Here is a 12,780-nt window from a genome sequence, read left to right on the forward strand (position 1 = left end):
GCGACAAAGCACAGCTGCCACACCCAGCCCCAGGCTCCTCCTTGTGTAGTCTGTCCTCCTTTCAGCCACTGTGTCATAGGGTCTCTAACCCCAACACACTGTGTGTCTCAATTTTGACAATCCTCCACTGTGGCCGACCTTGGTGACCAATCACCAGCAGCTGAGTGTGTCAGTCTCAAGAACATTCCCCACGCAGACCAAGGAGTCCTGCTGTCCACTGGGTACAGAAGAGCCCATCTCTGCAGGCATTTACTGAGTCCAGACCCCATACTGAGTGCCTTGAATGGGCTGTCTCATTTAATTCTCTCCCAAATCCCACCCTCTTCAACTGCGTGGAGGTGCGGGGCACAGAGAAGTTCAGCCCTGTCCTTGGCCACACAGCCAACAGGGACAGAACTGGACTGTTGACTCCAGGCTGGCTGAAGCCTGCCCCCCCGCCTCCCCCCGGCCCCCGTGCAGGCTGCAGTCCCACAGGCCAGACGCCTGACAAGCCCACCGTGGAGATGGTCCAGCCCCTACTTCCACCTCCCACAGCACTGGCACAGTGCTTTGCAAAAAGACCCGTTTTTTATTTAGATAAACAAAAGTATCTATTCGTGGAAAAAGTTTCTTTCCTATCCCTTAAAGGAGCAAAGGGGAAAAAAAAACTTAGTGTCTTACCTCAAAGGAACATTCAACATTTCTTTCATTTTTTTTGTGTGATAATCCCTTCAGGTCTATCTTTTCAACACTCACTGTAAAAGCAAACAAAACAAAACAAAACAAACAACAAACAAAATTATAAAAATGAAATGAAAGCTTGAAGTACGCGTGATTAGTCTGCATCAATACATCATCAGCGTTTGGGCGACTCCCGCACCCAGTGCCGCGTTCTCTGCGCTCAGGAAGGGAGGGGAATTTAACAGTTGAACAGAAAAACCAGGCAAAACTCCCAAATTATAGAAAAGAAAGAGAATGGTGCTTGAAAAGAGAACATACGCTTATCTGAACGCGCGTGAGCACAGACCATGATCACCACTGAAGACCAGTTATGATCTGCTCTAATTTCTGTTTCAGAAAGCGAACGCGCAACATTTTCAACTGTGACCGTTTTAGTCCCAGCGGCCCAGGGTCTCTCATGGAATCTTCTCAGCTCTCCCTGGGGACAGGGCCAGGCTGGAGGTAATGAGGACAGCGGCTGTGGAAGAGACACCGCCCGTCCCCCGGCTGCCCCTGCAGGCAGGACAGGGCAGAGGCACATGGTGACCAGGAAAGCCCCCGCATCCGCACCGCCAGAGCCCCGGGGCCGTCTGCCTCCCCACACCTTTTCACACATCCCTGCATCTTTTTCTCCTCAGAAAGAAAATGATACAATGATGTCTTCAAGTGCTTAAGTTTGAAGATGCAAATTAAGTCTGTAAGATGCAAATATCTGAGCACAAATATCTGCTGAAAATACAACGTGATGCAGTCTCCAAACTCCCCAGCCACGTTAAGGCATGTGTGTCCTATTTCTGATTCAAACACTAATGTTCCTAAAGTACTAGTTGAACGAATTTTTCAAGCTTATGGGTTTCTGTCAGGCACAGACAGTCCAACAGCCCAGCTCTCCTGGAAAACTCAGAAAAACCCTGGCGACCAAGGGAGATTCTACCCCACGACCAGCACACACACCTTCCTGAGCTACTTCTTCCCAGGGCTTCTACAGGCTGCCTGGCTGTGGGGAGTCCCATAGGTCTTCAAAAGGTTACTGTCTAATTCGACAAACTGGACATAACTCCTCCAAACTACTACGTTACACGTCGTGCAGACGTCCCACCTCCTGGTGGCTGTACCACCCAGTCTTCTCCAAGGAGCATCATTCTGTAGGATGTTCAGGGCCACCTTCAGCAAGTTTTGTGGTCAAAAGTTTGAGGAAAAATCTGAGAAATTCCTTTTTCTAGACCACACGTGTATATATTAGCATATTAAAGGCTCTGAGAAGTCCTGCAACAAATAAATCTATTTTTATTAACCACAATTCCCAATTTCTTTGGCCACAGAACTCTTTCCTCCCTTAATGTGTCTGAGCAGAGACAAGAACAAAAGAGAACAAGCAGCTCTGTGCACCAGGCCTGAAGGAAGGTTCTAACACTGCACTGCCCACCACTGCAGCCAATGACCAAACGGGACCATTTAAATTGGTATTAATTACAATTGAATAAAATTAAAAATCTAATTCCTTGGTCGCACTAACCACATTTTAAGTGCTTGGCAGCCACACATGGCTAGTGGCTACCGCACTGCAGAGCACAGACAGACCCGTGGGTGGGCAGGGAGTTCTACTGCACGGCGCTGCTCGAAGCCAGGCACGGGCAGACCGACCACAGGCGGCCTCTGTGTCACAGTGCTCAGCCCCACCGTGGCTCTGTGCGTCCGTGGCTGCGCTCTGCCCCTCGCCAGCAGAGCCCATGGTGGGGCCAAGTCAACGTTCACCTCCCACGTACGGACATACTGACTGTCGGGATCTTTGCAGGAAAACACGTGCCAGTCCCTGCTCTAACCAACAACTGCTGTGCTGTGCCCTGGGCCGCACTCCAGCTTCCTCGCTCACAGAGGCTATGGGCTGCCAGGGAAAAGACCTTCCACGCCCTGAACTTTCCTCTCTAATTTTGTAAAGTTGCGCCAGGTTGACATGCATCTTGGGAGACACTAGAACCCATTCGGCTTAGAGTATTTTAAGTTTAAAATAGCACATTACAGGAAGAAATTACTCTAAAAAAAAAGTTTGCTTCCTTTCTGGCAAAACAAAGAACACGCTCCATTCAGAAGCTGTGCACCTCCGTATTTCCCTCAGTGAATCCACTCACAGTCCTGCCTGACTTCCTCCGTCAGACTGTCAGCAAATAAACAGCTTTTATGTTTTTCCCAACCAGTATTTTAAAAAACTTACCCACAATGACCTCACAGATCTTTTACTTTTTTAAACAACAGAATAAACCCAAGTCAATGAATACAGAAAAATGTACTCGGCGTTTTCTGGGCCACACACCAAAGTGCACCTAAAAGTTCCAGGACTGAACATTAGGACTTATGAAAAAACAGTAAAAAGAAAAAACTCCAATTGGACTGAGAGCGGGAAGTGACTCGTACTTGGACAGGAAAATGTGAGAAGCAGATGAGTGTTACTCAGCTGTTTTCAAACAGACGTTCCGGACCGCAGGACTGAGACGGCTGTGAGACCTCTTCTAGGCCGCCAGACCTCCGGAGCGGGGTCGTGTCAGGGCCTCGCCACCGCAGGCTCCGGGCCTCCCCGCACCAGGCCGGCTTGGACCCCATCCCCAGTCTTCCCCTAGGGACCACCCTCCCTGACAGCATTGCCGGGGTCACGCAGGGCTCTCAGGACAGAGGATGGCCTGCTGGCGGGTGGCGTTTGATGAGGCTTAAAAGATGTTTAAGCACGCTCTCAATTGTGAAGCTATTAAAGACCACACTTATAAAAATAGAAACATGAAAAAATGTTTGTAATACTAACTGAAAAAACTGTGATTTGTATTGTAACATGACTATGGTTGTCTAAAATGGAAAAGAAAACCAGACTACAGATAAGTCACTAAGAATGACAGGGTTAGCTGTGTCTGGTGGCAGAACTGCGGGTAGTTTCCCCCACACTCCCGCAGCGTGGTTTCATGGTTTCAGAGCGCACACCTGTGCGCACACAGATACCTGCTAACGACACACATAAAGCCCTCTGGCAAAGTGGCCCTTCCTCTCACTGCCCTTGTGAGCCCTGCAGACTGTTCAGTGTCATCTAACAGTCACACCCTAAGTCCCACTGCTTTCTGAAAAGTGCAAGCAAACCTGCGTCAACTTGAGGGGCTGGATGTCCACCCATCACTGGAAGGGAGAGAAGAGTGCCAAAGACAGGATGAGCAGGACCAGGGACCTGGGGGCTAACAGGCCGCGGCTGGGAACAGCCCTCTGAGAGGGGCTGGGAAGGACGGGAGTGCCCACCTGGGGAGAAACGGGGCTGGGATCCAGCCTGAGCACAGGCTCGTCCCTGGGGACAAGGGACACGAAGCCGGCCAGCCTGCTCTCGTGGCGGGATGGAAAAAGACAGTGTGCTTTTTCCTTTCAAATTTTCTGTGTTCAAGCTTTTCTCCTTTTCTCATTCAAGGTGTACACTAGGCATTCTCCTCAAATCTCACAAGTTAGAGCACACAGCTCTCACTACAATGTGTAATTTCACTGAACCACCATTTTAGTAATTGGATCAATACCTAATTTAAAAACTAAAACCGTAGCATAGCTGAGGGAAGAGGGAGGAGACCTGTGCAGCAGAGACAGGACAAAGCCCCCCATGGTATCAGCCCAGCAGGCGTCCTGAGAGGCCGGTCACAGACGCTGTCCGGGCGACCACTGACCCAGCAGCCACACAGGACAGGAATACACTCCCTGAACTTCACTGCCACAGCCTGGGGGCCGCCTCCACGGCCAAGCGCCTCCAAGGGATTCCCAAGAGCTGACTGCCGAGTTGGCGCTGAGCAAACAAGACACCTATAGACAATGGCTTTAAGTCCCAGAAATGAGTCACTCTTCTGAAACATTCTCCTTCTCTACCCTGAAGTCCTCTGGGAAAAAACTGGGTGGTTGGTAGTTTTCTGCCAAATACGTCTGTTACTTGATTTTAATGTATCTTTATTAAATAGCTTAATTCTATGTGCCCAAAGAAACCAATTCAAAAATCACCAAAACTATGCTAAAGGAAATCAGAGTAAAAAGGGTATTATTTATAACAGGGGAAAACTGAAAAATCACTTCCAGCAAAACACCTTCTGCTCTCAAGTTCTACGTAACAGAACTCAGCACTTTCATAAGGTGAAGAGAGTAACTTGTAAGATGCTTCCTCTTTTAAAATTTTATCACTGAAATCTAGTTTCCATCAAAAAATCGAAAACCTTTATTCCTGAAGACTCAGCTGGATAATGATGCTCCTAAAACGTCAACTCACTGTCTCCCTCCACTTCGTCGGCTGCGTCGACAGGAGTGAGTTTTAAAACACTGCTTCTTTCACCTGCTGTTAAAAACTGCACACTTGCTACGACGCTGCGGCAGCCGGTCCTCTTTCCTGCACCTTTTAGGTCATGTTACATTTAAGAACTGCAGTTTATTTTTCCTTCCATTTTTTTTTTATCATTTAGTTACCCTGCGGTATTTGATGTGTTAGTTCCCCAAAAACAGATACAAACAAAGCAGTACATGATCCAGAAAACTTAAAGCTGGTAAGAGACATTTCTAATGTAGGAAAGACAGGAAACGAATCCATATTCCATTTTAATGGTTAGTGATGTGGCCCCTGAATTTAGGGGCCTGAGGAACTCGCTTCTTTACGTATTGAGGTGAACGTTTCATCCAGCACTGGTGTGTACGGGACACAACCAGCCATACTGACAAAAGTATGACAAAGTTCACAGAGCACTGCTGAGCCAGACTCAACGGGAAGGGCTGTGTGGCCAGGACCCAGCCCCCGTCCCAGAGCAGGGAGTCCAGTCAGGGTGCAGGGCGGGCAGGCCGCCCCCAGCCCACTGGGCAGTCAGCCGGGCTCAGGCTGACCTTGGCACAGCCACTGAGTCCTGAGCACGGGGCACAGTGGCTCCCACCAATGCCCGGCAGCTTCCTAGGGCGGGAACCATGATCCAGCCGCCGCCTGCCTGGCTGGAAGGTGGCCGGAGAGGAGAAACACAGGCAGCCTGAATCAGGACAGTGGCCAGGGGACCCGAAGACACGGCCGAGTCGTCAGGGCTGGGAGAGTAGAGATCCCTCACGTGGGAGACCCTCCGGCCTTTGCTCTGAGTGCCTGAATGTTGGTATCAATCACTAGTCCTGGAAGCGCATCAAAGTAACAAAGTAACAGCTCTGCTCTCCACATGCAGTCTAAGGTACCAGCAGGCATCTCCGTGGAAATACTCGGGGCCCAGCTGGACCCACAGATCTGGAAGTCACTAACAGCAGCAGTGGCCACAGCACAGCACAGAAGCCAGCCCCGCCTGAGCGCCACCAGGAGCCCATGGTGCACAGCTTCTGTACGCGTGAGGCTCCACGATGTAAAAAGCAAAGAAACCAAGGGAGGATGGAGGCTGGAGAGGGGCGACCACCAAGGCCAAGCAAAGAGGGTGAGAGCAGATTTGTCACCACGAGGGCAGCTTCGGGGAGGGGCGCTCAAGTTGGAGGTGCAAGGTCTCTTCCTGGAGCTGGGCTGGGGACTGTGGCGTGTGTCCTGCATACGTGGTGCACACATGACAATGACAGCACAGAGCACAGGTGCAGGAGAACCACACCAGTGGTGCCCTAGCAGACGTTGCATGACTGGCCGGGGTAGGGGAGCAGCCCCTAATTTGTAGCATTTACCGATTTCCAAGGCGCAAATACCAGAGCTGAGCTCCTGCTATCAATGATGTGACATCAAGAGGCTACAAAAACTCCTGAGCTTTGACAATTGCTCCCAGGGGTCAGGACATCGCCCAACAGCACAGCTGCAAAACTGCTGCATTCTACATGAAGCGGCTCACTGCCAACGCACAGCACAGCTTGAAAAGCTCCAGGTGTGCACTGTGATCCCTCTCTGTGAATCTCAAAGGGGCTTCATGGAGGGAACCAAGCCCCACAGCCCCAGAGAAGCCATTAAGGCCGGATCAGCCCCACCCCTATGCTAGAACAAGATTCTCTTCAGGGACTGAGAGAAGAGCTGCTCAAATACCTCTGCGCTCTGTGTGGTTCAAATGAAAATCCTTGGCTGAGGAAGGCTGCAAGCAACCAGTTAAAAAACAGTAATAATAATGCACAAAGGTGTAGCAAAAAGCCAAAAAAACGACTTACTTTGAAATGCATCAAAAAATGCAATGTCTTGATGGATGGAGAGATGGGTGGACAAGGGACGAAGTAAAGTAAAACGAAACTGGAATCTAGGTGGCAGGTGTTCACTGGAAGATCCTCTGAACTTTACTGTACATTTCAAAGTCTTCATAATAAAAGGTTGAATACAGAGCAGTAGAGAAATGACAATTATCAGGGCTTCTCGATTCCAAGCGCACATTAGAATCCCCCGTGCAGCCCAAGAACGGTTATACACTAGTGGCAGGTTAGAATCTGGCTTCACTGTAATTCTTACCTTACTCGAATTCATGTTTTAATTCTTGGAGTTCAGTTTTATTTACCAAGTACAAGACTCTTGGGATCCAACCTTAACTGAATTATTAGCTTTCATCAAAATAATGCTGCATGACAAACAAAAAAACCTCAGTGGCACATGACACAAAGCATTTATTTAGGTTAAAAAAATCTGTTTTAATTTATCATATGGTAAATATAGATATAACCTATATAAACAAGAGCTGTTCACAATTTTTTAAGAATGCAAAGGAGTCTTGAGACCGAAAAGGTTCCAAACTGCTGGTAAACGATCTGCAGTTTAATTAAGTTGAATGAAACTCTGCTTCCTTCACTGTCTCACAGAAGGGTAATTTTAAAAAATAATTACTCAAAGCCCAAGAACAAAGTCACAGAACTCCTTCCATTCAGAATATTATTACAAGCAATTTCAACCTCACCCTGTGCATTATGAACGCTTCCCCAAGTTTCAGGAGGGGCAGGGCCTGGGTGACGCAGCGCTCTCCCAGAGCTCGACGGGCAGCGTGACTCGAGGCTCCAGAGGGAACACACGGTCAGTCACCTGCCACTGGAGCCGGACGCTGGGGCTGCTGTACTGTTCCCCCTACTCCTGCACCTGAACACCTTCGCGATCAACCGTCCTGATCAAAAGGCCATGCCTTCACTTCCCAATGTGTGCTTTCCAGCACCCACCCCGACCTCCCTTTTCTGTTCTCCTCCGCCTAACACAAGCGGCTGAGAGTGTCAGCTCGGGGCTGGGGTCCCAGCTTGTCTCAGGAATGTTGCTCATCTGTGACTCGGCTCTCCTGCGTGTGGAGTGGGGCTCGTTGTTAGAGGGATCGGGTGTAACTAAGCCCCACGGGGTCCTCGGGAAGACCAGGCAGGCTAACTCATGAGCTCGGAACTCTGCATGGCAGGGGCAGTCGGGTTTCAGACTGTCCTCACTGCTGTCCCGTGAGCTTTCACACTGAAGAAATACAGAAGTGTGACTCTTTGTAAGTTAAACTGTGTCACTGAAGACGTCCAAGAAGCAGAGAAAATCCAAAACAGAAGTAGGATACAGGAAAGACATCAAGGAAACTGTAATGACAGGGTGGCTTCAGACTTTCAGGAGAGCAGCAACCTAGGCCCAGCAAAGTGCTGGGGGAAACGTGACCAACAAACCGAGCTAACTTGCGTGTCAAATTCTGGGCAGAGGAGCCAAGGTGCTACGACCACCGCATGGAGATTACTGCAGACAAGGAACCACGTTTGGTTCACGATGTTTTTAGGTAGACCGATGTCTGAGAACAGAGAACGAGGGCCCCACTGCCGACCCGCCTTCCTGCTCTCTCGGCCCAGCACAGCACACAGGCTAGAGAGGAAGGACAGAGGAACAGCCACATAATTTGTAATTCCATTAAAAAACAGGAACGAGGGGTCATGGTAACTGGTCAGAGGAAGCAGCGCTGGCAAGGAAGAGGCCAGCCCTCAAGACAGGGAGGGCACAGGACACAGCTTCCATGGGGGACGGTGGGGATAAAGGAAGCAAGGCCCCACCCGGAAGCACGTCTCCCTGGTGACTCAGAGAAGGACCTGGACCCTCTCCTGAGGGACAACACCCACCCCAGGAGCTGCAGCCCTGCCGGACTTCAGAATGACCGTCCCTCTGGCGGACCATGATGGAGGAGCTAACTGTGCGCCCCCAGGGCTGCAGGGACAGTGGATGGTCTCACACCCCATCATCTGTGTATACACACCTCGGGTGCAGCCTGAGGTCACGGACGCCGACCTCAGTCGGGGGAGTCGGCATCTGTGCCCGAGACTAGAGGCGACGGGCCAGAAGGACTTGGCTCTTGACGAGGTGGCTCAGTCCAGAAGAGACCAGGACCAGCCCACACGCCCTGGCCCTCCCCTTCCCTGCAGTCTTGGGGTTCACACGCGACCCCCGCTCTCCTCCTGGCGAGGCTCCCTCAGGCCACACAGCTCACCAGCTGCACAAAGTCAGATGCGCAAGAACTAAGGAGGATCAGCCTCCTCCCAGACCCGCCCTGTTGTCCAGAGCTGCATGTCCAAACGGCAGCCACTGTCCACACTGAGCTGCGTAACTGCAATGAAATGAAATGGAAATTTCAGGTCCTCAGTCGCATGAGCCACATTTCAAGCGCTCAGAGGCACGTGTGGCTGGTGGTGACTGGGCGAGTGAAGAGAGAGGACACACCATTCCCGTAGAAAGTTCCACAGGTAGCGCTGCTCTAGAACTTAGGACTTACTCTGGTGTGGGGTGCGGAGAGGGCACAACAACTTTCATTTTTCCCCCCTTAACCAACACCAATATGTGAAATTTTTACAGCCAAGATACATTCAGGTATAACCTGTAGAATTTACACAAATAATAGACTCTACTAAGACTAGCATTTTCAAAAGATCTGAAATCATTTAACCAAACATCATCACAAAAGCCTCCTTTCTGCACCGACGCGTCTTCCCTCTGAGCCCGGACAGACAGGCTCACCTCTGGAGTGTTTTCCTCCGGGCCTCTTGGGCAGCGACTCCTCAGTGGAATGTGCGGATGTGTGCAGGGCGTTCTCCAAACTATTACTGACGCTGCTGACGGGGGTCTCTGTCCGTGGAGTGACCTGAGGGGACAGAAACAGAATCATCTTATTCCCTTCCAACTAGTTCATAAGGAATGGTTTTCGTTTTTATTTAAAAGTCATTTATGTTTATTGCAGTTCCTAATTTGTTCATAAAACATGTATTACTAGTGTAATAATAAAAAAAGTGATCTTTTGTCCTACGAAAGACAAAAAGTTTACCAATCCACCATCTACCACTGAAATTGAAAAACATCCCAGTTTGAGCAAACATGGGCGCTCATGTCCAGTGCCGGGACCCACTCTTCTGGGTTGAAACTGACAACCAAGCTGTCATGAATTATATTCCTACGTTCAAGGCAGAACTTTATTTTTCATTTCTTCAAATCATATAGTTTCCTATATAATCAACTACACAGCAAGACTTAACACTGTCTTTTTAAAATCTTAAAAAAAAATAAAACTCTATAAAAACAGCAATAAAGAATAGAATACAACTAGATCTATTTGGGGGTACATTTAAAAAAGCATGTTCTAAAATTACATCACAATCCCATTTCTAGGAATCCATCATACAAAGCACTTAGACGTGAAAAAGGTGTGTGTGGAGGGGCGCTCGCTGCAGCATTTACAACGGCGAGAAGCTGAAAACATCCTAAATGGCCACCGATGAGACCCGACAAGCCAAGGGCTGTCTGCCCACAGCCCCATACTCTGCGCCGGCAAAGAAGGCTCAGAGCACACCGCGTTCCCAAAGCAAGTCGGGGGTGTCGTCCTCTCCTCCCCTCCCCTGCCTTGGGTATAAGGTGAACGTGACTGTGTGCAAAGAAACAGTAAGGGCCCGGAAGGATGCCGCAAAGCCTCAACCACAGTGACCTCAGGAGACAGGCAGTTTTCTTGGGGGTGGCGGCAATAACCTTCTCTTTTTTTCCCCTTTAATAATGACCAGTATTCGAAAATTTTACCAATCTGAAAAATGATTCAACATCTTCAGAGTCACAATTTAATGTATGTCAACATTTCAAAGGGTAGCAGAGGAAAGTTAAGACTTTAAAGTTTATCAAAAGAGACATGGGTTTTAAAAAGTGGAGAAACCCTGTGCTGCACACCCAGGAAAGGAGAAGGCTTGGGAAAAAGAGAAGCGTGACTTTCAGTCTCACCGCAGATACGGAGGCGACCTGGGACAGGTGTGTCCTGAGGCTCTCTGGCCATCGTGTCCTTGGTTTACCTTATCACCTGGATGCCAGGTGGGAGCAAGCGCAGACCCTCACCTGCCGTGGGAGGCCTGGCCTGGGTCCCCAGGCAGGGGCAGAGAGGGTGAGGGGCTGGCAGAGGTGGCACCACTCCCACAGGGTGGACCTGGACTGGCCTCCTGGAGGAGCCAGGACACCCAGCCCTCCGCAGACAGAGCTGCAGTGAGATCTCCCACCACACACAAGCCCCTCTGCTCCCACCTCTGTCACAGCCTCTGGAGCAGGGACGCCTCCCTGCTGTGCACTCAGCACGAGACGATGGGTCTGATGCCACGCAGGTTCAGTAACTCAACACTGGTTCAGTCTGATTAACGTGGAAGTTTATATAACTCCAGGAGGTAAACCCTGACCACCCAGTACTCCTCCAAAGTGTCAATTCTGGTAACACTTACTAAAATGTTACCAAGACGGTTAAAATTTTAAATTACTTGTAATTTAACCACATTGGATTGTTTCCCTCAGGTCTGGAAAGTCTCCTTCACCATCCGATCGTCAAGAGCACCCCAGCAGCAAACTTCCCTATTAGGTGAGCCAGCAGCACCCACAGGCACAGGAGCCACTCGGGGAGCGAGATCCAGCTCCCACACAGTAAGCACCACTCTGGGAGACAGCTCAGGAGGCGGAACTAACACCTTTAACTACATAACAAACACAACCGAGGCAGATCACAGCCCACCGGGCCCGGCTCACCCGGACCTCCACGGTCCCTCAGCTACGAGGAAGGTGATGCCAAGTCGTGCTCCTAAGGAGAGACAGGGAGAGAGGCCCAGTCACCTGAAAACCAACAAGGGGAGCACCGGCCCTGCCGGCCAGCGGTGAGCCTCTCCTCCCCAAGCAGACAGACACACAGACACAGACACACAGACTGCGGCCCGCCCGACAGCAGCCCCAGCAGCCACAAGCAGAAAGCCACCCCCCGGACCCCCAGGCCGCGGGGCGGGTGTGGGAGCGGACAGAAGGCCCCGAGGCCCGGAGGTCAGCGCTGTGGTTGGGGGAACGCAGCTCGCGGAGCAGGCAGAGGCCCGGCACCTGACGCAGACGCGGGGAAGAAGGCGCTTGAAACCCCGACCGCTGGGAGAGCACTTGTTCTCCTTGGGCCTTTCTCCCAACGCACTTCTTCTTAGTTTTCCAGATGTTCACTTTTTCCAACCAAGACTTTATCTTTACTTTGCTCCTTTGTTTACACTGAAAGCCGTCTTCACTTGCATTTCCCAGAAATGCTGTTTTCTGGGTTATTTTTGGTTATGTTAATTTGCCCCATGTGACCTAAACAGCTTCACTAAACACTGACTCACGCTCACAAGCAGGACCCCTCAGTCATCAGCTTGACAGACACCAGCATGAGGACCTGATCAGTTCCAAATGTCGCCTTCTGCTGCCACTAGGAAGGCAGTGAGAGCACTCTCCAACGACAGGGCCCAGCTCCACCTTGACGGCTGTGTTCCATTATGTTCGAAGGCCTTCTTCCTGCAAGCACCCTGCTCTATCTCTACATGAGGGTCCAACGTGCCCTGCCGAGCGAATCTCTCTCCACTCACAGCCGCCTCTCCTACGACCTACAAGGGCCGGGCTGCCCTCAGGTCTCGGAGGTCCCCCACTTCTCCCCTCTGCCCCACCAGGGATGGGGTGGATGGCCAGGATTCGCCTGCTGGCCTTTGCCCTGGCTGTGCCCTCAGCCTGGAACCCACAACTCCATCTCTGCACAGCCCCTCCCTGCCTGCATGTCTACACTCGAATGTCACCTTCTTGTGAGGACTTGCGGAAGCTCGGCAAGGCGGGGCTGTCTGCTCCGCTCACTGCCGCATCCTCTGCGCTTCCCACAGGGC

At 50.7% G+C, this 12,780-nt stretch overlaps 1 protein-coding gene across 1 annotated transcript in view; it reads right to left on the reverse strand.

Annotated features, from left to right (window-relative positions):
* Positions 1-12,780, reverse strand: part of ZCCHC14 (zinc finger CCHC-type containing 14) — a 53,251-nt gene that overhangs the window by 20,904 nt on the left and 19,567 nt on the right. The window contains exons 2-3 of the mRNA XM_006212414.4: positions 9,620-9,743; positions 661-734 (exon numbers count right to left, since the gene is read on the reverse strand). Of these exons, the coding sequence (XP_006212476.2) occupies positions 661-734; positions 9,620-9,743 (198 nt within the window). The remainder of the gene's footprint in view (positions 1-660; positions 735-9,619; positions 9,744-12,780) is intronic.

Source organism: Vicugna pacos, chromosome 21 (genome assembly GCF_048564905.1).
Source record: "Vicugna pacos chromosome 21, VicPac4, whole genome shotgun sequence".
Classification (NCBI taxonomy): domain Eukaryota; kingdom Metazoa; phylum Chordata; class Mammalia; order Artiodactyla; family Camelidae; genus Vicugna; species Vicugna pacos.